The sequence below is a fragment of the Acomys minous genome (assembly GCF_964271855.1).
Source record: "Acomys minous genome assembly, chromosome: 11".
NCBI classification, from domain to species: domain Eukaryota; kingdom Metazoa; phylum Chordata; class Mammalia; order Rodentia; family Muridae; genus Acomys; species Acomys minous.
This window is the reverse complement of record NC_140492.1, coordinates 111,337,383-111,364,593: the sequence shown is the minus strand read 5'-3', so window position 1 is coordinate 111,364,593 and position 27,211 is coordinate 111,337,383. Positions and strand designations below refer to the sequence as shown.

Here is a 27,211-nt window from a genome sequence, read left to right as displayed (position 1 = left end):
GCTGCCTCTGTCAGACACACTGAATAGGATTCTTCAGCAGAAGGACGGAACCTGCATGTGCAGCATCTGAAACACTGTCCTCCGTCTATATTACAGTAACAAACTGGTTTTCTTTGGTTTCTAGGTATAGCCTATGCTCAGACTACCTGGAGTTCTGAGGAGCTCAGTGGACCACAAGGAACAGAATGTCTGTTATACCCATAGGATATTCAAGACAGAGTGCGTTGTAATACGATGTGCTCATTCCATCACCTCACAGTAAGATCTACCAATATCAACTACTTGAAAATATGTGACAACCTGATTTCTATGCAATAGAGCAGTGGTTTTTTGTTTGTTTGTTTGTTTGGAGACATCTTGGCTTGTCATGGCTACATAGGCAGGGGAGGTGACACTGCCATTTAGTGGGTATAAACATCATACTATGCGTGGGACAGCTCCTTACATAAAGAATTTCACAACCTATAATATCAAGAGTGCACAGGCTGACGAATCTACATTAAAGTGCTCATCTGTGCATTAAGCCCTATATTTAATGGCACAAGGGAGCAGGAATGAGAAGAGGAAAATGTCAAACAAAGATGCCAAGGTTAGCTCCTGGAAAGCTCTGGAAAACTGAGGTTCCCATGTCAACATACTCTTGGTGGGGGACAAGGGTGCAGAGCTATTTTTGCCCCCTGCGCATGTCAGAGCCTGATGACACTGTCCCTGCTCCAGTTCTCTGTGTACAGACAAAGCAGGCTCCAGCACCGGCTTGATCTGCCTTCTGCTCCAGACCCAGACTGCTGGGGCAGAGAAGCCCAGAGACACTGTGAGAGGAAAACAGGAGCTCCGACCACAAAGCGGCAAGAGGGTCATCCACAGTAGGGCAGTTATTGCCTCACAAGTCTTTTGTGTCACCCCATCTTCTCTTAATAGAATTGAATACCACAGACCAGATAATTTATGAGGAATGAAGTTCATTTAGCTCATGGCTTTGAAAGTTGGGACGTTCAAGGTCCAGTGATTATAGCTATAAGGGCTTATATATATACATATGCATATATACATACGTATGTATGTATATCACAAGGGTTGTACGTGAAGAGACAGAACAAGTCAGAGAGAGGCTGCTTCAGTGTGGGAGCCATTTGGCTCTAACCTGTGAATACACTAATCCATTAATCCAGGTATACATTAATCCATTAATAACGGACTGGCCCACATGTCCCACCCTGCCCACCTCCAATCACCATGGCTCTATTCTCAAGTTTAATGACATGACTAGGGATTAAGCTCCCAATACAAGATGTTTGAAGGGCATATTGAAACCACAGCATTATGTCCCTCTCCCAATTATGTCTTTTTAGTATTCAAAATACATTCATCACCATCCCCGCAGAAGCCCTAAGTTTTAACTCATTCTAACACCAACTCAGAAGTCTAGACTTGCATGGCAGTCAGCTATGAGTAGGATTCCATGGATATGAGATAAATTTATCACAGCCTATGAAACCTAGCTATCTACTTCCAAAACATACAGGGTAGGCATTCCCAGTTGAGAAGAGAAGAGGTAAGAAGTGAGAAGCCTTATGTAAGTCCAAAACCCAACAGGAAAAGCCCACAGTAATGTTATTCAGCCGCCATTGGGTGGGTTGGTTCACACTCTGCTTTCTTGTGGACACGAACGGACAGACCTTCAGATCAAAGGTTCCAGGGCCCCATTTCTTGCTCGGTGCATCTTAGAGCACTCATAGTGAGGCCTGAGTCCCCAGCTCGAGGCCAGTTTCCTGGTCATACCAGGGGTGGTGTTACCGTTTAGCTCTTTTAGAATGAGACAGCTGGTATCAGATGGCAGTGGAGATGCGGGAGCTCCCCAGGCCTGTGATGATACCGAAAGTGCTACAGCTCCTTGGTGGAGCTGCTGTGCTAAGTGGGTCAAAGCCCAAGACTGGCTGGCAGGCAGGGGCTGGTGAGACACAGGGCCAGGCAGGTGCTTCACCGTGGTCAGCACAGAGCTGACAGTGGTGGGGCAGGTTCCAGCGGATGCCAAGGCAGTTCTGCCACCACTGCCTGCCCACCAGGAGCCCAGCAGTGGGTTCTTCCCCAGAATAAATGGAGTCTCAGACAATCATGGTGGAGGGATGGCAAGAAGCATGCCAGCCAGCCTTTATTTATAAACCTTGATAAGTGGGTTTCTGGGCACATGTGTCTTATTTGATTGGGCTAGGGTTGCCAGGATACTTAATCTACATGCAGCGGTACAATACCTCACTTACATGCTGTAGCACTGGGTCCTATCACAAGAAGGGAAATACAGTACTTTATTATCCTATGGGTGGGGGGAAAACTTCTAGGTATGGTTAAAGGTCCTTTGCTTAAAGCTGGGATCTCCTTAACATACGGTGGGTACTCTAGGAATCCCCAGGTGTTTGCTATCAGGAAAGAGTCAGGCCTGTAATCTTCCTTGAGGGCTATGTGACCTTTACAAGATCTGGGGTTACCAGATCAGGTGGCGTGAGAAAAAGGAGTCCACCATCATAAACCAAGAGCAAAATGGCTATCCGGAGATGTCAGACTTCAACTTTATCCAACCGCATTCCACACAGTAAGTATCAGGGCTTCACCCAAGAACCTTCCTTGACTCTACAGCCCAGTCCCCGAACACGGTGGTGTAATGGCTGGGCCCTCAGTACCTGGACAGCACCAAATGTATGGCTTTCCTGGGCTTGGTATGTATCTCAATTCTGGCAGTCTTGAGTGTTTTTTCCTTCGGCTCTCCCAGTTGAGTACTGCACACTGATAACTAGGGTTGTCAGGATACTTAACCTACATGCAACTCTAGGGGTTGGATGTCAGTCTTCCGGTGGCTCCACTAGGCATTTACCCTGGTGGGAGCTCTGGTCCAAGACCAGTCTCTTCTTGGGACTTGCCCAAGACATTCATGAATTCTCTGTGGCTCTTCTGTCTATGTTCTTACAGAATTAAGACCATATGGACATCATCAAAGTGTAGAGCTTATGTCCTCCAGCTTGGTGGCTTGAGTCACACTTGGGTCCCTTGGAGTCACATCTGGGGAAACTGGAGAACACAGCACAGAAACGGTAGTTTTGCCTTTGGTAGCTTTAGCAGCAAGTCCTTGGGGGACACCCAGAGCATGTCCCCCTCAAAACCGCTCTGTCCTCTGAAGCCTAAGGCCTATGATGGGAAGGGAAACCTCAGTGATGATTTCTAGGTCCCGTCTGTCGGCCTAATCTCCTTAGCAACCAGCTCCCCTTTGACTTTCCTAAAAGTGTCTCTGTTTCCCCGTGGCCAGACTGAGACTGTTCTTCAAAGGTTTCCACTTTGCCCATCTTTTAATCACGAAACTCTACCTTTTTGGGCATCACTTTGCTCCTCCACTTTTTCTGGAAGCAATCAGAAGTAGACGTGCAACAACAGCCTGGGTGCTTTGCTTATGAATTCCTTCTGTGCGATGTAAGTTCTACATTCTGGACAGTCCTAACCCACGGGCCAAGCTCACTGTAGCAGGCTCATAACAAGAGTGACCCTCGCCCCTGGTTTCAAGTCCTTTCTCCGCATTTATGTCTCAGGCCCTCCCCACAGTGACCTACACTGTTCATGTTTCTATTGTCATTATTGTGTCCGGATCCAGGCCAGACTCCTGGTCAGAACATGCCCTCCTGTAGTCTCTTCCGTAAAGAGAATGCCAAAGCCTGGGGAATCTCCAACTCCAGGTGCCTGGATTCCAGGACAGTAAAGCAACATTCTAACTTTTCCAAGGAAGTTCCTAGCTCCCAGGTTCCCAGGCTCCTTGGATAGCAGGAGGCTGCCAGTGCAACGCATCCTTCAAGCAGCACACACCTGCCTGAGAATTCCCCCTCTTCTCCTGCCACTAGGCCAGGGACCACTCACCCTTTCTCTAAGATAACTGAGACCTGCACCCCGCCCTGCTGGCCTGACCTTGCTTAGCTTCTGAGGTTTGGGGGGTGGGGGGCATTGGGGAAAGGAGAAGTGGATCTAAGGGAGAGGAGGGGTGTGGGGGACGGTCTGGGAGGGGGAGAGGGAAGGGAAACTGCAGTCCAGATATAATATATGAGAGAAGAGTTAATAAAAAAAGAAGGAAGGAAGGAAAGAAATATCTACACTTTCAGACATCCGCTGTCTTCTGAGCCGTTAAAGCTCCACTCCCAGCAATGGCAGCTTTATCCAGTCTGTTCCTTTAGATTTTTCCATTCTGTGAACATTACCCAGTTCCAAAACCATTGCACATTTTAAGGCATTTGCTGCCTAGTGAGCTTTCAGTGCCTGTAACTGGACACCGCAGACTGGTAAAGCTATAAACAATAACTTTTTATTCAGCTTATGGTTCTGGGGCCCTGGTGATCCAAGATCAAAGAATCTTTACACTCATGAGAGTTTTTCTGCAGAGTCTCAAGGTAGCACAAAGTGCTATGACATGCTGTGGTAAAGTAAACAAGGTCACTCGCTTCCTCTACCAGAAAGTTCACTGTAGGCATAAGGTTATTATGTAATTCAAATGCTCAACTCTGTTACCCCCTCCCCCATGTCTGGTTACAATCCTTGTTCTGAGACTCTCCTGTCTCAAGGTTGTGTAAACACTGCTCCCCAATTGTCCCCTGATATACCAATAAATCACCTTATAGCCAATTGCTCAGTGTGGGAGAGAATAGGGCTGCCAGCCAGGGGAGGAGGAGTTAGAGGAGGAAGTAGGGGATTCAGGTACGGGAGAGGTCCAAGAGAGATCAGAAGAAGGAGATAGAACAGCAGTCACTACAAAGTGCAAATGTCTCTGAGATGTACACTGGGAAGAAACCAAATTAGCGTAGAGAGTTAAGAATAGAGTAATAACTGCTCAGTTATTGTGTTGTGAAGCTTATTATTAAACAAATATAAGAGTCTCAAATATTTGTACGATAGATGAGTTAAGAGAGAAACAAACATAGTTATATAAAAATAACTTTTTTCTTTTCTTTTTTTGGGGGGATGGGGCGGGTTTCGAGACAGGGTTCCTCTGTGTAGCCTTGGCTGTCCAGGACTTGCTTTGTATACCAGGCTGGCCTCAAACTCACAGCGATCCGCTTGCCTCTGCCTCCCAAGTGCTGGGATTAAAGGCGTGCGTCACCATGCCCGGCCATATAAAAATAACTTTAACAGATCACTTTTAAAAACAAAACCACTTTCACAATAATCAACTGAGTCATCAATCTTTAACACTCCATTCATCAGAGCCCAAGCCCTCAAGACCTTGTTACTGCCCAAAGTACGCCTCTTCAGCATCTTTGTCTTTTTCTTTGCATTGCCACACTGTGTCCCCACTGCACACCTTTGCTCAAGAGCTCCTCTTCTTGTGCCAGGACCCATCCAGATTGGACAAAGGCCCCCTAACAACCTTCTTTTAACTCACTTATTCCACAAAGGTTCTATCTCCAAGCCTAGTCACGTTTGAGATACTGAGGATTAAGTGTCAACCATGATTAGGGGTAAAACAACTTAGCTGATAACAGGGACAGTCCCTAAAGCCATTTGCATCATTAGATGCCAGTGCCTAGTGGCTATGCATCAGATGCTTAATTGATTTTGAATAATATATATTTATATATGTTAATATTTATATGTTTATTATAGTCCTTATAATATTATATGTAATATCATATTATATATAACATTAACATACTTATATATGTTAATAATGACACACATATATGTTTTTGAATAATATATATAATAATACATACTTGAAGTATGTAGTGTGTGAAGAGTAAGCAACTTGAGCCCCACCCTCAGGAACCATGGTTGAGCCCAGAAGCATCTCAGAGTTACATCTTTGACTTACAATCAGAAGTAAAGAAAGGGCCGTGAGCCACATACATAGACTGGGAGGAGCCAGTGGTTCCTCTTGAACACTGCAAGCGTGGTCGTCTAGGGACACATGGAATTCATCTTTCCGCTGCTCACTAGCCAGCCCCGGGGCTTTTCCTTTAGAACGGTTTGACCTGATCTGTTCCAGTTCTGCAGGAAGTGACTTCCATAGAGCAAAAACACTTGGCCGAGACGCAGGAAGAGATGACACAATATTTTGACTCTAAGCTGTCCTATGTCAAAAGGCCGTTTATAGCTTTATGATTTGGTTAAAGAAGCTTCAGTTTAAGTTGAAAGCAACCAGATGTTACAGAGGGCTTATCCTGTACTGGAAATTCTTCTAAGGGGTTCGCATATAGTTTACTCTCACAAAAGCCAATGGGGCGAATACATTATTATCCCTACTTTATGGGTGAGGGATCAGAGGTGCAGGAGAGGGACTGGCTTACAAGAAGAGTATTATTCCTGAAGACCCTTCTGAGAATCTTAACCAGTGGTATTCGCAATAGGCTTTTTTGTTTGTTTGGGGTTTTGTTCAGAGTTTAGGATTGGCCAAGCGTTTGGTTTCTTTAAACTCGGTGTGTGGTATTTTTATTTGTGAGTTAATTAAGATGCAACAATTTTGTTTTTCATATCGATCTAGCCATTCACTGAATGCTTCCCATAGTTTTCCCACTCAGACCTCAAAGGCATTTTTTTTCTCTCCATTTCATGGGCGGATAAACGGGGCTCCAAGTTTGAGTGACATGAACATGATCCCAGATAGCCGAGGTGGTAGATCTCAGATTCAGAAGCTAGGCTCATTTCCCGTGCAGCTGACCAGAGGAAAGTTTCCTTTACATTCAAGTTAGAATTTCCAGGTGACAGGTGTCAGTTAGTGCTGCTCTCCAAGTACCTCTAGGAAAATAAGCAATGCGTTCTTTTCCCAGAACTACAAAATCCAAAGGGATGGGCACTGTGGCTGGTTATTTGTGTACTTTGTAGAATGCATGAGTCACAAGCCACTTTCTAGATTTTCTTTCTTTCCTTCTTTCTTTCTTTCCTTCTTTCTTTCTTTCCTTCTTTCTTTCTTTCTTTTTAGGCAAAGTCTTACCGCGTACTCCTGACTGGGCTGCCTTTGTCTCTTGAGTGCTGAAATTAAAGTCTCGCTAACACAGAATTTGCCATGTAAACCAAGCTGGCTTGGAACTCACAGAGACCCACCTGCCTCTGCCTCTAGAGTGCTGGGATCAAGGCCGTCACGATGTCTAGCTATTATTTAAAACAACAATATGATGGTCTAGTGCTATTCTACCCGATATGAAATATCAAATTAACATCTAATAATAACAGCGCATGCTCATGTAGGATCTGAGGAGACCAGAAAAAGCGCTGACTGGATCACTTGACACTGCAGAAACACGTGGTTGTGAGCTGCCGTGTGCCTGGGACTTCTCTTCTTGTTCTATTTATGAGCGATGCAAGAGTGTGTGGACTGAGATGCCAGATAGGAGGTGGGGAGAGATAGAAAGGTCTTTGTTTTTCATGTTTTTATGGAAGACTTGAGTAATCAGTTTATGTGCTTTCTTATATTAGTCATAGGGAAGCTGAGGGAAATAGATGCGAACAGTTTAGGACAGAGCTTCTCCAGCCAAAAACACTGGCTCAAAGCATTTGTTAAGGAAAGGTCTGTTGGTCAAAAGCAAGCAAGTTGCCTCAAACTTGGTGCCTAGGAGAGTGAAATACGTAGCAGCAGAAAGCAGGTGGTGGTTGCCAGAGGTTGGGGAGAGGGGACTTGGGTTGTTACCAGAGTTCTGGACTGGATGGTGAGGACTGGGCCACAGCAGCCCTCATTTACATAACGCCAAGCTGCTACCGTCCTGCTGAATTGCAGGATGGGCTGTCTTTTCTGCTTTGCAATGGACTTAGATTGAACAGTTTAACTAAAAGAAGTAAAGATACATGTGTTTGCTCTCACTGGCAGTTGATCTGGCCGAAGGGCGGCAGAGGCGGAGAGTGTCCCAGCTCTGTAGCTTCCTCACACCCAGAGCTGGGGGGGGGGGGGTGGAGAGGAAAAGAACTCCACCTTCTCCTCTTCCTCCGAACCCAAGGTTTCTCAAGTACAACACACTGGTGTTGATGCTCTAGGTGTTTCTCCATAGGTCAGTCCTGATGCGACATAGCCTTGCTACTTTAGTTGAACTCAGCTAGGCTTGGTGGCGAGCCCCTTTATCCACTGAGACAACTTGCTGGCCCTGTGGACATTGCCTGTACCAGCTGGAATGAGAGCAAGGAGAGACACACCAGGGAACAGATCCTGGAAATAGTCCTTCACCCAATTTCCACAGCTAGGCTTCTTTTTGACCACTGCTGACTTCCGTCCAACAAGCACTCTGCAGACCACAGCCTCCTATCCACACGCCTGGCATTCAATCCCTCCAGACAACTGGGTAACACTTCCAAATTGTCATTTTCTTTTTCTTTTTTCTTCAAATTTTCATTTTCTAAGCCTTCTAGGTTGTGATCAGTTTCTAACAATAAACCTGGCTGGGTGTGGTGGCAGTAGCCTTTAATCCCAGCACTCAGAAGGCAGAGACATGAGTTTGGGTTTGCACAGTAAGTGCTGGGCCAGCCAGGGCTACACAGTGAGGCCGTCTCAAAAAAAAAAAATTACACAAACAAGTAAGTACATATATAAATAAAACTGGGAAATTTCAACAATAATGAACTATGATGTGGCAAGTGGAACTAACTACTAAGTTCAGGATAGTTTTTCCATTTACTGCTCATAATGATTCTGGCTTCAATTACACACACACACACACACACACACACACACACACACACACACGCACGCACACGCATAAATTTGGAAATATGCTCAAATTAGCATCTCATGAATGTGTATACATCTATAATCTCTCTTCTTCTCTCGAAGACACTAAGGCAAATGAACGTATCCTAGGACAGTGTCAGTAGCCTGGGGGTCTGTTATCCTGTCCACTGATGTCTTCTAAGGGACACATTTGTGTCCCCATCCTGTGTGTGGGGCTCACTATTCATCTCCCACTGCAGAGCAGATGATGAAGAACTTTGGACTCTAAAAGCGCACACTATTTGTTATTGTCCTGATGGACAGCTTGTCTTTGTCCCGTAATGCCTGGAGCTGCAGTTGGGAGATGCTGGAGGCTGGGGCCTGAAGTGAAATAACGTTAAGCGTCACTCACTCCCGTGTCCCCTGGCTTTGGATCACCTGTATGTTGTTTTTATGTGGACTGGGTTTCCTCACGATGCAGAGGTGGGGTGTAAAGATCATTATCACAAAAGGAGGCTGCGTATGTCCGCGTCGCCCACCCCCCTCTTAGGTCATGTTACTGTTTCACAGTACTCTGTTAGCTGAGGTCACACAGCCCCAGACTCAAGGGAAAGAATGTCTCTCCTGGTGAGAGGCATGTCAGTAACACTGTAGCAACAACGTATGGGATGACGTAAACATGCCGGCTGGGAGCCTTTGGGTGACAGAACTGGACCTGTGACACATGTGGAGCTGATGTACATTTCCTACGGCATGATGGGTGAGTGGACCTGGGAGAAGAGGGTTCAATGGTTGCTAACAGCAGTGGTTCTCAACCTGTAGGTCGCAATCCTTTTGGGAGGGGGAGGAGGGGTTGCCAAATGACTCTTTCATGGGTGTCGCCTAACTAAGACCATCAGAATATCAGATAGTTACCATCCAGAAGAGTAGCAACATCACAGTTATGAAGGAGTAACGAAAATAAATGTATAGTTGGCGCTCACCGCAACGTGAGGAATGCAACGTGAGGAACCGTATTAAGACTTGCAGCCTTAGGAAGGTTGGGAGCCACTGCCTCAGGCCTTTGGGTGTGGCAGGAGAGCAAGCCGAGCTCTGGTTGCCAGGTTGCTGTCCCTCCAGCACCGGCAAAGGGAGACTGCTGACGTGGACCTAAAGCACCGTGTGAAGGCCTTCACAACTGCAGCACTTTCAAAAAGGGGTTAAAACCTCCTAACTGAGAGCAAGATGTGGGCAGTGCTGCAGCCCAGCGCCTCCCTTGGGCGTGTCCTGTTTGTTCACAAGTAGCCCTACCCTTGGGTTGAATATCTCCCACACACTCCACCCTGTTTCTATGGTGAATCTTGCTTTTCCGTCCTTAGCAGGACTTTCTCTGCCACCAGCACTTGACTAATTTTATTCAATAAGGTTGATGCTAATCTTCCTGGAAACAGAAGTCCTTCCCACTTGATTTTTCTACACATACTGCAACTTTCTGGTTTTATATCTTTCTATTTTTTCAAAATTACCCATATCCTTTGTGATACAGAGTTACACTTAAAAGATTTCTTCAGTGATTTTCCCCCCACAGCATTAAGGATGCTTCTGAGGTATAGTCTCAGCTGAGAAAACTAGCAGATGTGAACCACCTGTACGGAGAAGTGCCGGTAAGTGTTGAAGTGTTGAAAATGGCGTGAGTGAAGACCCTGGTAGCTTTGTCCTCTGAAGTTAGAGCACTTGTCTTGGCGCACAGCGCATGCGTTTCTAGGCATGCCCGTGGATCATTTCATTACGTCTCCAGCAACCACCGGGATTTTTAGGGTACTTGGGATTAGAAGCAACCCGAGGGGTCCACTGCCTCTCAAATCTCTCTTCCACTCTTGATGAAAAGCTAAAGAGCTCTTAGAGTGAAGAGCAATTTCTTCTCCTTGGTGCCTGCAGTGAAAAGTATAGTGCCATGGCTCATCCACAGAATGTGTTGGGGTCTCCTGAAGACGGTCATCTGAGCAGTGGGGACAATCTGGGGGAAATCAGATTGACAGTCTCCAGTTCCCTCCCCGTTTCTGGGAAACTTACAGGTCAGATTTCAGACCAGCCACATTCCACTGAGGAGGGTGAGGAGGCCAGCCTGAAGCCAGAAGTGGACGCATGTACAGCAGAAACAGCCAAGAGAGCTCATTTCCCAGGGGTTGGTCTTTTAGGAGCGAGGCGGAGAGGCTCCCAGTGGCCAGCTCACTGCACCCAGGCTGAGGCAGAAGGAACGTAAGAAAACTCTTGAGCCCAACTGCCAGGAACAGCTTGCTTGAACTTCAGTCCACCTTTCCGTTTTTGTGGGACTGAAAGAAATGCCAACCGGGGAAAGTTTCGGTTTTCACTCAGAATATGACGACGAAGCTGTGGACTTAGAGAAACTCTAGGAGGAAGTGGTCGAGGCTGCAATCCTGCATCTACAGTTTGCACAGCTGCAACAGGGAGTTTTCTGTGTGGCCTGCAGCTTGAGAAGAGGCGGGCAAGGCCTGACGTCAGCGCTGCTTCTGAGGATGAGCAGAGGTCCCACACCCTCTACCAGGACTCACAGATCCCCTTCCCACCCAACCCTGGTTTTCCAGAGCCTTCTGGGACGTTCCAGCTTTCTGCCTATGAAAGGCAAACCATGGCGCTGGCAGGGTGGAGGCTAGCGTTTGGGGCCTGCGTGACAGACATACCTCGCTGCAGGGCTGACGTGGACGGAGTTGAACAGACTTTGCAGCGGCTTGAGTTTTGGCATAAGGCTTACATTTCCATCTTTGCTTTGAGCTGATTTAGGAAGTCTCTCCCTCTCTCTTTCTCTCTCTCAAGTAGGAATGTATTTTAGATGTGTAAAGCCTGGGTACCAGACTCTCTTGGCCTAGTTCCTTTCAAACAAACTTTGAAAAACCACTCTGTGCTACTTGTGCCAACTTGTAGGCCACCCAAAATGTCTAGTTTCCAAAAACCTACCACTTGAAAAAAAAAAAGATTAGGCCCAAACATATTCAGTGTAGATTTTCATAGCAAGTGGATATGAATTCACTGGGATAAGTCGAGGACTGTTGCCACAGAACCTTGTTAGGGACATGAGTGTACGTTTGCCACCGTGGGCTCTCAGCTCCCACTCACTGCTTTTCTGTTATGGTTCTGCCTCTAATATTAGTTACTGCGTTTAATATTAGAAAATGATTTAATCTGTCAGGCGCTCCATTTCCTCTCTTGTAAAATGAAAAAGATAATTCCCTCAGCAAGTGGGGATGACAGTGTCAACGTGAATCGTGTGAGACAAATATGTTTAAATACTCGGGGGACAGATGGCTGGAGGCGGCCAGGGAACTACCAAGAGATGCGAAGACTTTAAACCTGATAGGACAGGTGGCTTCAAACTCCCCAGCTCTGTGGAGAAACAAAGACCCAACAAAGATGCAAAGGAAAGAGACTAAGGGGAAATAGCATTTTTAAAGGACTTGTATTTTATGGGGCTCGAATACTGAGGAGCGAAACCCCTTCTTACCTCTGTTCTCCCTCAGTTCAGTTCACTTTCTTCCCAGCACCTCATCATAAACAACTCTCGAAACCAGGGAGCTAGAAACAGAAGAGAGCAGTGCGTCTGTCTATAGACCGTGACTGATTTTGGGGTACATGGCTATCTGCCGCACTCTATCCTGGGCAACTCCACCACATCACTGCTACCTTTCACCACTGGGACCCAGTTTTCTGACCATTTCTCGTCATTGGTCCTTTGCCCCAGTCAAATTGGAATTTTGTCTATTGCTTGGAAATCACAGAGCTTTCCAGCACTGGGAAAGGTTAGGTAAAGGTGATGCAGATACGATGCACATACGATGCACATGTAAGGACAGGGGTGTGGGCTGGAGGCTCTGGTTTCTTATGAAAATACTACAACCCGAGTGGCTTAGATAAGAGAAAGTTCTTCTCCCCTGTTCTCAAGTTCAGCAATCAGGGTGCCAGTGGGGCTGGGTTCTAGGGAGGGTGCTTTTCCTGGGTTTGTAGACACCCACTTTCATACTGTATCCTCACTTGGCAGAGCGAATGAGAGAGAGCCCCAGGGAGAGCCCTCTGCTATGGGCACTAATCCATGAAGCAAGGGCTCCATCCTCAGGCCTACTTATTGCTGATTACGTCCCAAAGGCCTCATCTCAAAACACCAACGCACTGGCGGGGGTCGGGGGCAGGGGGGCTTTAAAATAGAATTTGAAGATCAAGGAGAGCAGCAGTTAGCTGTGTTTGGCAAGTATAAACAAAAGGAAAATTGAAAAGAGTCAAACAATCAATTAGTAAGTAAACTACAAATAAATGGCCATTATTATATGAAGAAATGTCATTCAAAATTTTGCACAAAGCAATGCAAATTCAGAAAAGCAAGGTTTACTGTAGCCTGTCAAAGTAATACGAATGGTGCCCATAGGCCAGGACAAGTCAGTCAGTCATTTAGGCTGGTTGATAACAATATAAATTCTTTTGCTCTCTCCATGAGATAATTGATTCATAGTTTGGAAACTTCACTGAATTTGTATTTTGATCTACTGCTTCTATTTATTCTAAAGGAACTGCAGCACAGCATAACAAACTTGTGCTGCAAGAAGGTATTTATAATATTATTCATCATAATTAAAAATTAATGTGAATAAACTAATGTGGTGGCTTGATTAAGAATGGCCCTTATAGGTTTCTATATCTGAATGCTTAGTTGTCAGGGAATGGCACTGCTTGAGAAGGATTATGCGGTGAGGCCTTGTTGGAGGAGGTGTGGCCTTGTTGGAGTGGGTGTGGCTTTGTTGGAGTGGGTGTGGCCTTGTTGGAGTGGGTGTGGCCTTGTTGGAGATTGTGAGTCACTTGGGGGGGAGGGTGGCTTTCAGGTTTCAAAAGCTCACACCAAGCCCAGTGTCGCTCTCCTTCTGCTGAGGATCCAGATATAGAACTCTCAGCTCCTTGTCCAGCACCATGTCCACCTGCATGCTGCCATGCTCCCCACCATGATGATAATGGGATAAGCCAGCCCCAGTGAAATGTTTTCTTTTATAATAGTTGCCATGGCCATGGTGTCTCTTCACAGCAACAGAACAGTGACTAAGACACCTCACGCACTAGTGGAGAATTGAAATGTAATATGTGGGTGATCTTCAAGGCACCAATCATCTTCAGCATTGAGTAAGGTGCAGACATCTGAAAAGATGAAGCAGATGCTATTGACACAGATGTCATCCTAACAATGTTAGGTGTGGTGGCATGTGCCTGTTAGCACATCATTCAGAAAGCAGAGGCAGGGGGATCACTGAAGTTCAAGGTTAACCTGATGTATATCTGGAGGTACGGAGTAAGCCCTTGTCTCAGAAAAACAGCAACAAAACAAATAATTATGGCTGTAGTGAAAAAAAAAATAAAGAAAATGCTCTAGTACCTTAAAATAAGATTAGAGTATGGAAGACTATGCGTCAAACTATTATAAAAATATGGAAAGCTATAATGTCAAACTGTTATATGTTAGAAAGATTTATACTTTTTAAAATTGTACTTTTCCTATTCTGTTTCTTCAAGTTAGTAACTAAATATATCAGAAATATATATTTTCAAAGTGGAATATAAGAAATAATGAAGTCTTTGCCACAGAGCATCTTTTGTTTTGTACGTGGGATGATGAACTTTTACCTCACCACACATTGTGACACAGACAGAAGCCCAGGGCTAGCTGTCTTGCTACTTGTGAAAACTGAGGTCATTCTCTTACTGGAATTTCTCACATTGTCTAGGTCATCAATAGCCGCAGACCCACTCTCTAACTGCCTCACATCCTGTCTCTTGACGAGTCCACATGCAATGAAACCACTAATGACAACTTTAAACAGCCTGTCTGAGGCTCCGTGAGGAACGCACGTGACACCGGGTGTGTCAGCGGCTGTCCACCCTCTAGTCTGTCTGAAATCAGTCACCATCAGCAGAAAAGGGCTCAGCCACCCAGCCTCTATCAGTGGCCCACACTGCGATAGGTGTACCAGGTTTAGTGCCAGGAAATCCAATGACATCGGAGCCAGTCAGCAAGAATTCAACAGTACTTCAAGGCTGGGGAGCCAAAACATCACATAGCTCCCCCACCACAGAACACAGACAAAAGTCCACCAGGAGATGCTCTGTCTTATTTCGGGGTCTTGTCTGGAGTCACAGTTGTACCCAGCAGGGGGAAGTGGCATGTGTTCAGTTGAGAGCCAGGTCCTGACAGGCCCACTGCAGGTGGAGACATAAGGTGGGGTCTTGAACAGAGGTTTCATAGAGAAGTAGCACTGGGTCTGTTCCTCCTGTCACTTTCTGGTGCACTTGTGAGAGGGGATGCAGCTGTGCTGAGGAAAGCCATGTGGCCATGGCCCGCCCATCCTTGGGAAGAGAACCAAGCTAGAGCACATGAGTGCTGCCTGACCTGGGCTTCTCTGAGTCCCCAGGGATGTCACTTCTTGCAGAGTGGAAGGGACATTCAACATCGAGCTGCAGTCTCTTCCAATATGGATAATTACATCTCTCTTGGTTTTTTTCAACAGAACACAGTGGTTAGGAACTCAAGGAACCAAACGGCTAAAGCTGAGGTCATAGCTCCAGTACTGTCAAGACATGTGTTCCTGGGCAGCAGAGGACAGAAGGTTTACTACAGAGTGGCCCCTGGGATCAGCTACTACGGAGATTAAAGGAACACCACAGGGTCTGGCAGTGGAAGTGGCTAGCTAGGTTGCCATCAGTCTCAGCAAAGCCAACCATGCAAGGACTGGGAAGCTGAGATGGACCTTGAGGATTTTATTCTAATGGCACAAGGGGGCTGAGCCTTGGTCCCTGTGTGGATTGATCATTGGGTGTGATACGTCTTAGGAAATAAGTATGTCCCTCTTCAACCAATATGAGTCCCATAACTGTGGTCTGTGTGATGGTCATACTCATGGCATCTGGGGCCATGTGTGCTTCCTTTTAGAAAGGGAATCCGAGCTGATCATTACAGCAGTTCCATTAGCTTACTATATATATGACCTTGAAAGCTTACTTTAGCCTCCTTATCTTTTACAAAGGAGAAGGCAGGTGCATTTATAGCAAGCTCTACATTGAGTGTTTGTCATCATTAAGTGAGAACACCTGTGTCGGGGCTTAAGCATGGAATGTGCCCACAGGCTTCTGTGTGAACACCTGGTCCTTAGAGGTGGAACTGTTTGGGGGAGGTTGTGGGATCTTTGGGACCCTAACCTTAGCTAGCAGACATGGCTCAGTGGGAGAGGGTCTGGGTAGGTAATACCTGTGTCTGGTTTCAGCCCAGGCTGTCTCTGCTGATCTGCATGCAAAACACGAACAAGCCACGTTCCAAGCATCTACCTGCCAGCCCCGCCCAGACTGATTCACTATGCCTGAAAACACTGTCATCGGCTGTGTGTTCAGAAACCATAAGGCACATAAATCCTTCTTTACAATGCACTGTTTTCCACTGGATGCCCTGCCACAGTGCTGAGAAACCACTCACAGTGAGCTGCAAGCCTTTCACTGAGCGCTTACTGAACACCAGGCACTGCTCAAAGTGGTAGTTTCTGGGTGCCCACCATGAGCTTCGTGAAAAAGACGATGCTGCCATTTGGGGAGTAAGTGGAATTATGCTGTGGCAACTTTACAGTAGACCAGAAAGGAGGCGTGGACCATGCTTGGGTCCCCAGAGGCCAAAATGCCTAACTCAAAGGGCCACATATTCCTCTTAAATATCACAACCAGAAAAGGCTCTAAGAGGCACTTTCTGTTACAAGTCTGTCCATGAGGTCCTTTTTAATGTAATTATATCGCACTGATATAATGGGGGACGGGGTGAAGATTTTTTTATCTCATATAAGGAATGGTAGTTAAACGTCCTGTCCTCTGAAATTTGTTCTTTAAATTCTGTTTTCTCCAAGGCTCATCTCTTCCTGAAGGCCCAGAAGGCATGCTGCTCGGGGAAGGACAAGAGGACAAGTGTGGCCTCACTAGCAGAGAAGCACTTGGGATGGGCTGTGTCATTCAGAACAACACTAGGGCTCATGGGGAAAGGTCTGGGTGGAGAACGTGGGATTCGTAGGAAATAAGGCAAAGGTTACATTGACATGACTCCTGTGTGTGTGTGTGTGTGTGTGTGTGTGTGTGTGTGTGTGTGTGTTTACATCTGTGCAGGTGTACATGTGAGTATGGAGGAAGGGTGTTGTATGTTCACATGCCTGAGGCTGGCCTTGGGTGTTGTTCCTCCGTACTGTCCTTCCTGCTTTTGAGACAGTGTCTCTCCCTAGCCTAGAACTCACCAGTTAAGCTAGCCTGACTAGCTAGAAAGCCCCAGAAATCCAACTGTCTCCTCAGTGCTGGAACTGCGAGTGAGTCATCACCCATAGCTTTTGGTTTATGTGGGCTCAGGGGATTAGATTTAGCTTGCACAGCAAACACTTTACCAACTGAGCTTTTTTTTCCCAGCCCCAGGAAAGACCGAATATTCTAATATTCACAGCTGAAGCTGTGCTGGTGACTAAATGGTTAACGGAATACTCCTGAAAGCCCAGAGTTTGTTGCTGGTGTCTTCCTCATAGCTGGAGCAACTTCCTGCCTCATCTTTTTAAAACAGAGATGACGATGATGAGGATGACTGTTTTCAGCTGACTTGCTCTTAGAGAGGAGGGTCCAGGTGTGCTCCGAACTAGCTAGCCAGTCACTGCCTGGACCTCACACTACGGGGCCACTCAAGTCACACAGCTTTTCTAGATCAGAGCACATGTGGCAGAAATCTGTTTTACACAGAAACCTCGGAGTATCCCCTTTCTTCTAGACTATGAACCCTGTTGTTCCTCTGTCCCAGCCCGACTCCTGACTTGCCACCCCCTGCCCGAGCCAGTCTCTCCCATCCTCCCATCCCTCCTTGATTAGCTGTGCCAGCCCCCTGAATGTTTTGCTTGAAGGTGAGCTGTGGTTTCCAATTCCACCCCAGCGCTCAGAAGAGATTTCTGACAACAGCTTCCTCGCGTTCAATGGACCGCGGCAACGGCAGCCTCAAAGAAGAAATCACTCTCATGAAAAGTGAACCTCACCCAGAAAGCAAAGTGGAATTCCCCCCCCCCCCATTGCACATGCACTCGAAAACTGTGGGGGACCTTCTTGGGTCCTTCAGGAGCTGCTCCTCAAAGCCCACTGTGGAAAAACAGGACCACCAGGGATCAGATGGGGCGGGGGTTTGTGAGGTAGACTCTGGGCTTCTAGACCTTGGAGAAAAGCTCAAGAAAGACAGGAGAAAAAAATGCTCCAGCCTTTCTCTCCTAAACAGTGTGAAAGGCAGACCCAAATGGGTCCTCTGTGGTTTACATAATTATACGCTTCTCCTCCTGTCCCTGTAATTCTAAAAGGATCTAGAGCTGCCCAGGGAAAGAGAATATGAGAAGAGAATATGTGGTGTGATGAAGAGAAAAAAAAAAAAGAATACAGTGACTCAACTCCCGTCAGGGAAGTGGGCCCCTCAGCTACAAAGCTGCTGTCTGTCTTGTGTGAGACACTTCCTGTATGCACCTCTGGCCATAATGCCTATTCTCCACCTGGCCCCTTCCCTGGGTGGGCTGGCAACAGACGCAGGCAGCCCCCTGAGTTCTGGATTGAGACAGGGAGTGAGAGCGTTTGCGAAGGGAGGAGCTTGCGGGGGAGGGGGAGGAGCTTGCGGGGGTGGGGGGAGGGGAAGGAGCTTCGGGGGTTGGGGGCAGAGGGGGAGGAGCTTGCGGGGGTTGGGGGCAGAGGGGGAGGAGCTTGGAGGGAGGAGCTTGCAGGGGGTGGGGGGAGAGGGGGAGGAGCTTGGGGGAAGATGAGAAGGAAGGGTAAAACTCGAGCATTAGTTCCCTGAGCCCCTCCCTCCTGTTCTTCGAGGTTGGCTGTCTCCTGTGAAAGCTGCAGCTGCTAGCAGCTGACCCAGAGAGCAAGCCTCCCTTGGCTCTCTCTGACAGAGGGGTTGCAATAACCTCCCACTGCTAACACACTTAACGTTCCCCAGCTCTGCTCACATCTCTACCAGGTCTCTTATTCCGTGTGCCCCAACTCCCCAGTTTGGATGCATCATGTTTCCTGCCATCAAACTCATTTTTATGATGGGCTGGGCCTGGGATCCAGTGTTTCTCAGACACCCTCAGTGTAATCCTGGAGAGGAAGCTAACACAGATCCAAACGCACCGACTTCCTCTCTAACTTGGAAACCACCTACGGGGGTCCACCTCCCTAAAGCCATATGTTCTCAGGGAGATCTCAGTGGCCTCTGGGCAAAGGGGAGCAGGGGGAAAAGGATGACACGAGGCCACAACCAAACTGTGAGTGGAGCAGCTCTACCTTGCCTGTTTTCACACATTTTAGAAAGCAAAGTCAAGATCCTGGAAAATGAAGAGGGGCCCCTGGACTTGTTGAGCAGAGGAATCTGCGTGTGGGCTTTGACACAAGTGCAGGCTCCTCCGCTGCTGTTTTAGGAGAAGGCACAGGAGGAGCACTCACTCTGCAGTGCCAGCCGGCCAGCCTCCCTCTTTCCAGAGCTGGCTCCTCCCTAGAATCCTGCTAAGGAGGAAGTGACTCCGCCTTACTCTTGGCTACACTGATGGACTCCAGGGGACGGCTGGCCCAGAAAGAATGAAGCAAAAGTCTGGGCCGAAAAACAGGAGTTTCCGTCTCTTGAGAATTTGGTCCAGATGGCTTTCAGCTGTCATTGCAGGACAGCACGCCCTGGGTTATCCAGAGCCATACAGCACAGGGTGAAGATAGCCAGGCCACAAGAGGCATCAGCATTTCAGGCTATGGGGAGGACAAAATGAAGCCAGTCCTCTGGCAAGGGAGTACAGCCCCCCACGCTCACTCACGTTCTCACGCACGGGCTCCGGCCTCAGTTTCCAATAGCTGTTCAGACCCTGCCATGCTGGGTGTTTCCTGCTATTCTGTGCTCTAAGAAACTCATTTGTATTTTTTCCCTCCGTCAGCAAATGTCCTTTTCTTGTACTATATTGAGGACTGCATAATAAAAAGAGAAGACAGGAATTATTTTGTTCAGGAAAATCCCCAAATAATACACGTCCAGGATAGGGTGGGCAAATATCACTTTAGCCAACTAGTTAAGGCTAATATTCCTATGTCACTTTAGCAACTAGTTGAGGCTAATATTGTCTTATATCACTTTAACCAACTAGTTAAGGTTAATATTCTTATATCACTTTAACCAACTAGTTAAGGCTAATGTTGTCTTATATTATTTTAACCAACTAGTTAAAGTTAATATTGTCATATCACTTTAATCAACTAGTTAAGGCTAATATTGTCTTATATCACTTTAATCAACTAGTTAAGGCCAATATTGTCTTATATCACTTTAATCAACTAGTTAAGGCTAGTATTGTCTTAGGTCACATGGGTATCACTCACCCAGTATCACGTCATGAGGGAACTTGGTCTGTGTGGTATTTCCTCCTCAAATCCATTATCTATAGTCTAATAATGAGAAAGTCCAGATCAAGACCAGAGAAGTATAGATCAAAGGACACTGTACAAAGCAGCTCATCAGTACTATTTATTTCAAGCCTGGGAAGAGACAGGATGACTAAGGAGAAATAGCCACCAAAAGGAACAGGTGTCTTAATTTAGATTTTAAACTGTAAAAGTGGTATGGTGGGAAAACTGGTGAAATCCAAATAACAGGTGCAGCTAGATAATAGTGTGCCAAGGGTAGGGATGGATATTTTGCTTTTTAATACTGGCATCATATTTATATAACATGTTATCTTAGAGCAAGTCATCAGGGTGTCTTTGCTGCCATGGCAAATTTGGAATTATTTTTAAGGACTACTAAGATTCTCATCGACTCTTTAGAAGCAGTAGAGAGCCAGTTTTGGGGGCGATGAAGGCAGGGACCATTGCTCAATCCACCCTACAGAACCGGTCCATCCAAGATGGCCTCCTTCATCCCAGGCTTCCCTTTCCATAACCAGCCATCATCCTATGCCATTGCCACCTCTGGAAACTCAGGGTTGCTTCTATTACTCCAATATTGCTACTTGTCATCAAAAGAGGTTGCAGACATCTCCTGTTTTTACCTGTCGCAGGCTTCTGTGTTCAGGAACAACTTATATATTAGCTGGAAGGAGGCTGGAACCTGGTCCTTGCTTTTATTCCTGAGTGGCAACTGCGCCTGGAAACGAAGGGATTCCCCAAACATAGAAAGGGGCTTCCAACGCTGGGTTGAAAAGGATGGATGTCCACAGCGGTGCATGAGGGGGCATCTAACTTGAACAGTCACACTGGACACCTCAGAGGAAAGAGATTGAAGATAGGCTGGTTTTATGAAAATAAATTAGAATTTAAAAACAGAGCAAGAGCATCTAGTCCCGCCCCCCTACCCCCTCACCCCCACCCCCACCCCCGTAGAAGGGGCAGGGTTCCTACAAATGGAAATAATTGCTTCATGTAAACATTATGTTTGAAAAGGCAGGCATGGCATATAAAAGGAAGGCTTCATTTGTGTGTGTGTGTGTGTGTGTGTGTGTGTGTGTGTGTGTATGTGTGTGTGTGTGTATGTGTGTGTGTGTATGTGTGTGTGTGTATGTGTGTGTGTGTGTGTATGTGTGTGTGTATGTGTGTATGTGTGTGTGTGTGTATGTGTGTGTGTGTGTGTGTGTGTATGTGTGTGTGTGTGTGTGTGTGTGTGTGTCTCCTATCACCCTTCAATGAGCCCTGAAACCTGTTTCCTGTTAGGGTCAGAGAGAATCCTTATACGTTTTCTGATCACATGTGCTTAATTAATGTGAGAGTAGCCTTAAAATGACCAGCCTTGGATACCAGTCAAATTTTCTTTCAAGCTGAAGGATCCCTGCCGCCGCCCCGGCCCCCACCCCCCATGCCCCACGCCCGCCCCACGCCCCTCTGCCCCCCCCACCCCCCGCCCCATGCTACCCTGTACAGTTTGGGCCTGAAGCCAAGACAGGCGAGTCTCTCTTTACTCACACCCCTCCCCAACTCATCCTAACCTCAGCTCCTTTCTGTAGACACAATTGGTAGACTGGGGAACAGAAAAGCTGCTTCCTGATTGGTGCTGACACAGGCTTAGACTCTGTGACCTCCTTCTGTCCATACTTAAGGCTGACTATCTGTGAGCACTTCCGGGTCTTCTGAAACCACATACATCTTCCATCCAGAATTTCTCTGTGGATTGAAGTTCTCTTGGTGGGGCAAGTGCAACTCTTTTCTGACCGGCCACTTTCTTTCTGCTCAGCCTCTAAGAATCTAGCAGCTCTACTGGTTTTTCTATGCATACGTCATAGGGTCTCTGTGTCCCTATGGATATCTTCTTAGACAGGACCTAAGTTGCCTTCTGGATACGCATCTTGGACACAGGGCACACTCATTAAAAGACCTGGCTTCCTGCTCGTTGCACAGCAGCAAATCAAACATTCAGTCCGTCTCTTACCTACCCCTTAGATCGTGCTCTCAGCCTCAGATGCACTAGAAACTCTTAAGTTCTCTATGGAGTCCTTTTCAAACTCGTGTCCCTAAGCTGGAAAACTGAAATAACACCCTGCCTTCTATCTGACCACAATAGGGTGAAGCTAAGCTCTCTCAACAGCAACAGAAACTACATAAAATATACAAATTCGTGGAAAATAAAAAACACACTACTTAATGATAATTAGATCAAGGAAGAAATCTAGAAGGAAATTTAAAAATTCCTAGGCTTGAGAGAAAATGACAACACAACACACCAAAATCTATGGGCACAATGAAGCATCCCTGAGAGGAACATTTACAGGGTTAAGAGGCCACACCAAAAATTTGAGGAATATCCAAATTAATAACTTAACTATATATCTTCAAGGCTTGGAAAAACAAGAATGGAACAGCAGATGGAAAAAAGGTAGCCAAGGTCCGGGCTGAAGTTAATGAAATAGAAACAAACAAAAGCAAGACAAGGACTCAATGAAATCAAGAGTTGGTTTTTAAAAAATGATTAACAAGACTGACAGACCCTTAGCTAAATTAACCAAAAGGAAGAGACAGAAAACTTGTAATAAGAAAAGAAGAGATGAAAATTGAGGTTTACAACAGACATCAATGCAACCCAGAGGACTGTAAAGACACACTTCCAAAGCCCTTATTCTACTAAATTGGGAATAAAAGAAATGGAAGAATTTATTAATATATGTGACAAATTTATATCCCCTATGGTTTAACTTACCAAAGTTATCAGCAATTAAGTTGACAGCATTAAAAAAATGTACTCAACCAAAAACGGCCCAGGCCTGAATGGATTTCTAGCAGCCCTTTAAAGAATCACTGAATCCAACACTTCCCAAATTATTTCATAAACTAGAACATTTCCAAATGCTTTAAAGCCGGCATCACACTGCTACCCAAAGCAGCGAAAGATACAATAAAACAGAAAGTTATAGACCCCACTCCCTGCAGAACATAAGGTAGCCTGGAGGGTCCTGGAGGGCCAGTGCATACCTTTGAGCACTTTCAGTGTGATCTCCATACCCTTCCCTAAGCTCAGTATCTTTCTGTCCAGTTTTAAAGTCTCCCCTTGTACCCTGGAACACCTCTGTGATTCTTAAAAATCACCAAACAGCTACACACAGGGCAGCATCGAGCATTCAGCCCAGGACTGTCTAGTACTGGTTCATTTATACCAGGTGCCTAATGAATACTGGTGGATCTCTGTGAATGCAAGCCTGGCCGGGGGGGGGGGGCATATGAGCTAGCCAACAGAACTCTCAAGAGAACATCTTAACCAAAGAACGCACCCTTCAGCATGCCACGGTGGCCCCGTGCCCACCTTCATCCCTGCAGCTCTTGTGCAGAACTGAACCCCACTTTAATTACAACAATTAAAAGACAAAAGAGTGTGATACACCCCTAAATTAAGGGCTATCACCTGACGCACAGCATCACCTTCCATCACCTCCAAATGTGTACATTTCAGCTCCAGAAATCTATAGAACCAGAGGGCACGGGAACCTTCCAACCCCACCTCACTAATGCCGCCCTGTGGAGACATGCATCTGGGTGTTTGAAGAGGGACCCCCCTAAAGGTCAGGGTTTGTCACAGCCTCTTGCTAGGAAAAGATATTTGTGGGCTGGGGTGGGGAGAGAAGCAAGGAAAAGAAAAGATAGGGGAAAGAACAAAACAAACAAACAAACAAACAACAACAAAAAAAACCCTGCTTCTAGCCCATCCCAGAATATCTTGTCGCTTAAGCAGAAATCAGCCATTCTTCTGCTCTTTGCCTCCAGAATGTATTTTCTCTCTTCCCAGACACTTGTTGATAAGTATGCGACTCATCGTGACAGAGTTGAAACTATTCAGTTATAGCCCCTCCTGTGGGAGGAGCCACTTCAACTGATTTTTTTCCATTCCCAGAACTTCAATTTCCAATGCTGAGTGGGGCTTTGCCAACTTTTTTTTTTTAATGCTTTCTTTGAGCCAGCACCAAGTGGTAGACATTGTTTCCTTTTAATTGACTCCATCTGCAAACCAGACTGTTCCAGAGCCTCTGGAAGGGAAGAAAAACCGTTACAAACTCTGTATTAATTACCCGATTAATCAATGGGCTTTGGCATCCGGATCTCACGCTGTCCTGGCTCTAGTGGGCATACTTGCAAACGAGGATGTGAGTTATTGCTTCAAGTGTCTCTTTACAACACGGGCATGAACCGCCTTTGTTCGGAGTTGCTAGATTAGCAGGAAAATGGGTTGAGGAGCAGACTCTGCATATGGCCAGGCTGGCAATCCTGGTTCCAGAGAGCTTATGGCTGAAGCCAGCAGACTCGGTGAGCCAAGGACATCTGGCTCTTCCTCAAAGAGCAGGCGTCGACCAGTCGAGGGAGAGAGAAACCCACTAGGGGCGCAGGCGTTCCTCTGCCTTGTGTGTGCCGTGTGCCGCACCGCTGGTCTGGGGGCTTGGGTTAGATCAGGGCCAAGAACAGTTCTGAGTTACACCTAGGTCAAATCAACCCCGGATCAGCACTCTTAATCTTTCTCCTTCCTAAAACGAAAATGCTAGAAAGGGGCAACTATATCAGCGAGAAGCCAGGAGACAGGAGAGTGGAGAGGTGACTTCTCAGCATTAGTCTAACAGCCCTGGCAGGAATGGGTATTGTAAGGAGACATTTGTGTCCCTCCTTTTAAACAACACACCCTCAGCAATTGGACATTTACCCAGGAAGCTCATGCTGGGAAAAAGGGAAAAGGGGGGGGGGAGAGAAAGGATGAATTTGGTGCTAGCCAGAGGGGAGCCTCTCTCCTAGAGAATGCTTACAGTTCTGACAACCAATTACAGAAGAGACTGGTCTCATAAACTCTGTGTGTGTGTGTGTGTGTGTGTGTGTGTGTGTGTGTGTGTGTGTGTGTGTGTGTGTCCATGCTGGGTGGTAGCTCCTGGCTTCTATTTGAACCTATACTTCATTCATGCCAGGGCCTAGAAGGTGGACTTGTAGAGCCACTGGACTTCCTGGTTTCCCTTCCTGACGTGGCCACACTGAATACATCTTTTCCTGCTTTTTCCTATTACTTTGTGTCCTTAATTGACATATTGAGAGCAGGTGACACCTTCCCACTTGTTAGGACTGCCAGGGCCCAGGCTCTGACCCCAACAGCTCCAGTAAATGTTACTTTCCATGGCCAGCAATAAAAGGCAAGGATGGAACGAAGGCATTAGTGGCCGTCTCTGTGCCCAAATGTGCCATGCTGCCATTAGGTCTGTATACTGTGAAACTGTTTCCAAAGCAGCAGTTAAAATTGTGCTGGGAGGGAAATGACCTGTTGGAGATTGGTCTAGTTGCTGCCCAAATGCGCAGACTCACGAACCCCAAAATGTTTGTAACCTTGCCTAGAACCTTGTTTCTGTTTGACCGATAAAAAGCCAACACACCTGGGCAGGACAAATGGGAGGCATGGCTTAGGTTTGAGGGCTTTTGGGAGAGTGGCTGGAAGAGCTCAGAGGAGAGACCAGAGGAGGAGACAGAAGGAAGGGCCTGCCACGCCATAAGTTAGGGGGAGGAAGACGCACATGGCTGGTGTGGATGGAGGATTTGACCCAAATGATGGTAATTAGCAAGTATTTGGGATTATGGATGGGAGGTAGCTTGCTAGTAATTATTAGAAGCAGATGGCATGGGATTGGGGCAGGGATCCCATACCTGGCCCCATATGGGATGTAGTTTAGGGGATTAATATCTGCCCTGTCCCAGGTTAACCAAAACTATTTTAAAATATAACAGGTGTCTGTGTTTCATGGATTGCTAGTGAGTTACAAAATGCTGCTGTAATAATATTATAGAGTTAATTATAACTATTATTAGGCCCTACTTATAAATTAACCACAAAGCAGTGACCCTTTGAGGGACAGGGGGAAGATGAGACCAAAAGCATTTTCCCATTCAAAAAAGTATATAAGATGCAACAGGCTTTGACCTTGCCTTTACCTTGTGATCGTCCCCGCCGCCCCTCCCCCACTGCCTCCCCCCACTGCCCCTGCCCCCACCCCCATCCCCGCACCTCCTGGATGTGTTCTAACTATTAATAGAAGGTATAATGTTTTCCTTTAAACAAAGAATGAACAGAAATGATTTGCCTGCCGGGTTTTGTTTGGTTTTTAACATATCCTTTAAGTAGAAACGACGTCACGTATGCCATTAGCCAGCGTCCAATTTACCGTGGCGTTTTCAGCCCCCGTCCCCATTGTTTTCAGCACACAGTTTTTTTTTGTTGTTGTTGTTGTTTTGTTTTTTGTTTTTTTGCCTAGACTTAATCCTTCATTGGGCATACAAGAAGCTGCTTCATGGTGACTCACCTGCCAGCAATACTGGCATCTGGTGCTGGATCCAGGTGAGTCTCTGTCTGGAGTAGGGACATGTTGAACACTTGGCCACAGCAGCGTACCTGGCCTCTACTGACTAAACGCAAAAGTCACCCTCCCTCCTCTCTCAGCCATTGTCAAATGCCCCAGGAAGCACCCTGGCCTTCACACATCCCTGTTCGCAGCCCATCCTCTTGTTAACAGGAACGCAGAAATCACTGTTTGCTAAACAGTGCTGACCCCTTGCTTGGACTCACAGGTAGTAAAGCGGGTTGAGTAAGGTTTTGCCGACCCCTCCATTTTGCATCTGGGTCAGATTCCTGCTTAGGTCTGCACATGGGCACGCTGACCACTCAAGCAGTGTCCAAACGCCAGTGAGGCTTTCCTTACCTGCCCCCTTTAAGGCAGAAGGCACATAATGGGAGCCCTAGGATATATTTTTTTAAGACAGGGTCTCACTATGTAGTCTTGGCTAGCGTTGAGCTCACAGAGATCAACATTTTTACAAGGTCCGGTTGCAGACTCCCAAGAAGATGCCTTAAACCTGCAGTCGCCTTGCATTCCAGGAACAACAGGCATCAGCCTCCAGCAGTAGCTACCATCTCATGGAAACCACAAAGTCCCCCTCAAGCAATAGGAACGCCTTGGAATCCGCTTGCAGACCCGGTCCTGAGATAAGGACCACACGCGCAGCCAGACTGCTTCTTTACACAGACCT

At 46.6% G+C, this 27,211-nt stretch overlaps 1 protein-coding gene across 14 annotated transcripts in view; it reads right to left on the bottom strand.

Moving 5' to 3' along the window:
- LOC311608128 (chondroitin sulfate proteoglycan 4-like) overlaps positions 1-27,211 on the bottom strand; it is a 97,602-nt gene that overhangs the window by 15,457 nt on the left and 54,934 nt on the right. For 3 of the 14 annotated variants that reach the window (XR_014782844.1, XR_014782845.1, XR_014782846.1), the window contains exons 11-13: positions 20,737-20,948; positions 20,069-20,134; positions 19,513-19,660 (exon numbers count right to left, since the gene is read on the bottom strand). Coding sequence is in view for 3 of the 14 variants with exons in the window: in XM_084800409.1 (XP_084656535.1) it covers positions 2,964-3,051; positions 20,737-20,948 (300 nt within the window). In the remaining 11 variants the exon portion in view is untranslated. The other 11 variants (XR_014782847.1, XR_014782848.1, XR_014782849.1 and 8 more) reach the window with 11 other exon arrangements.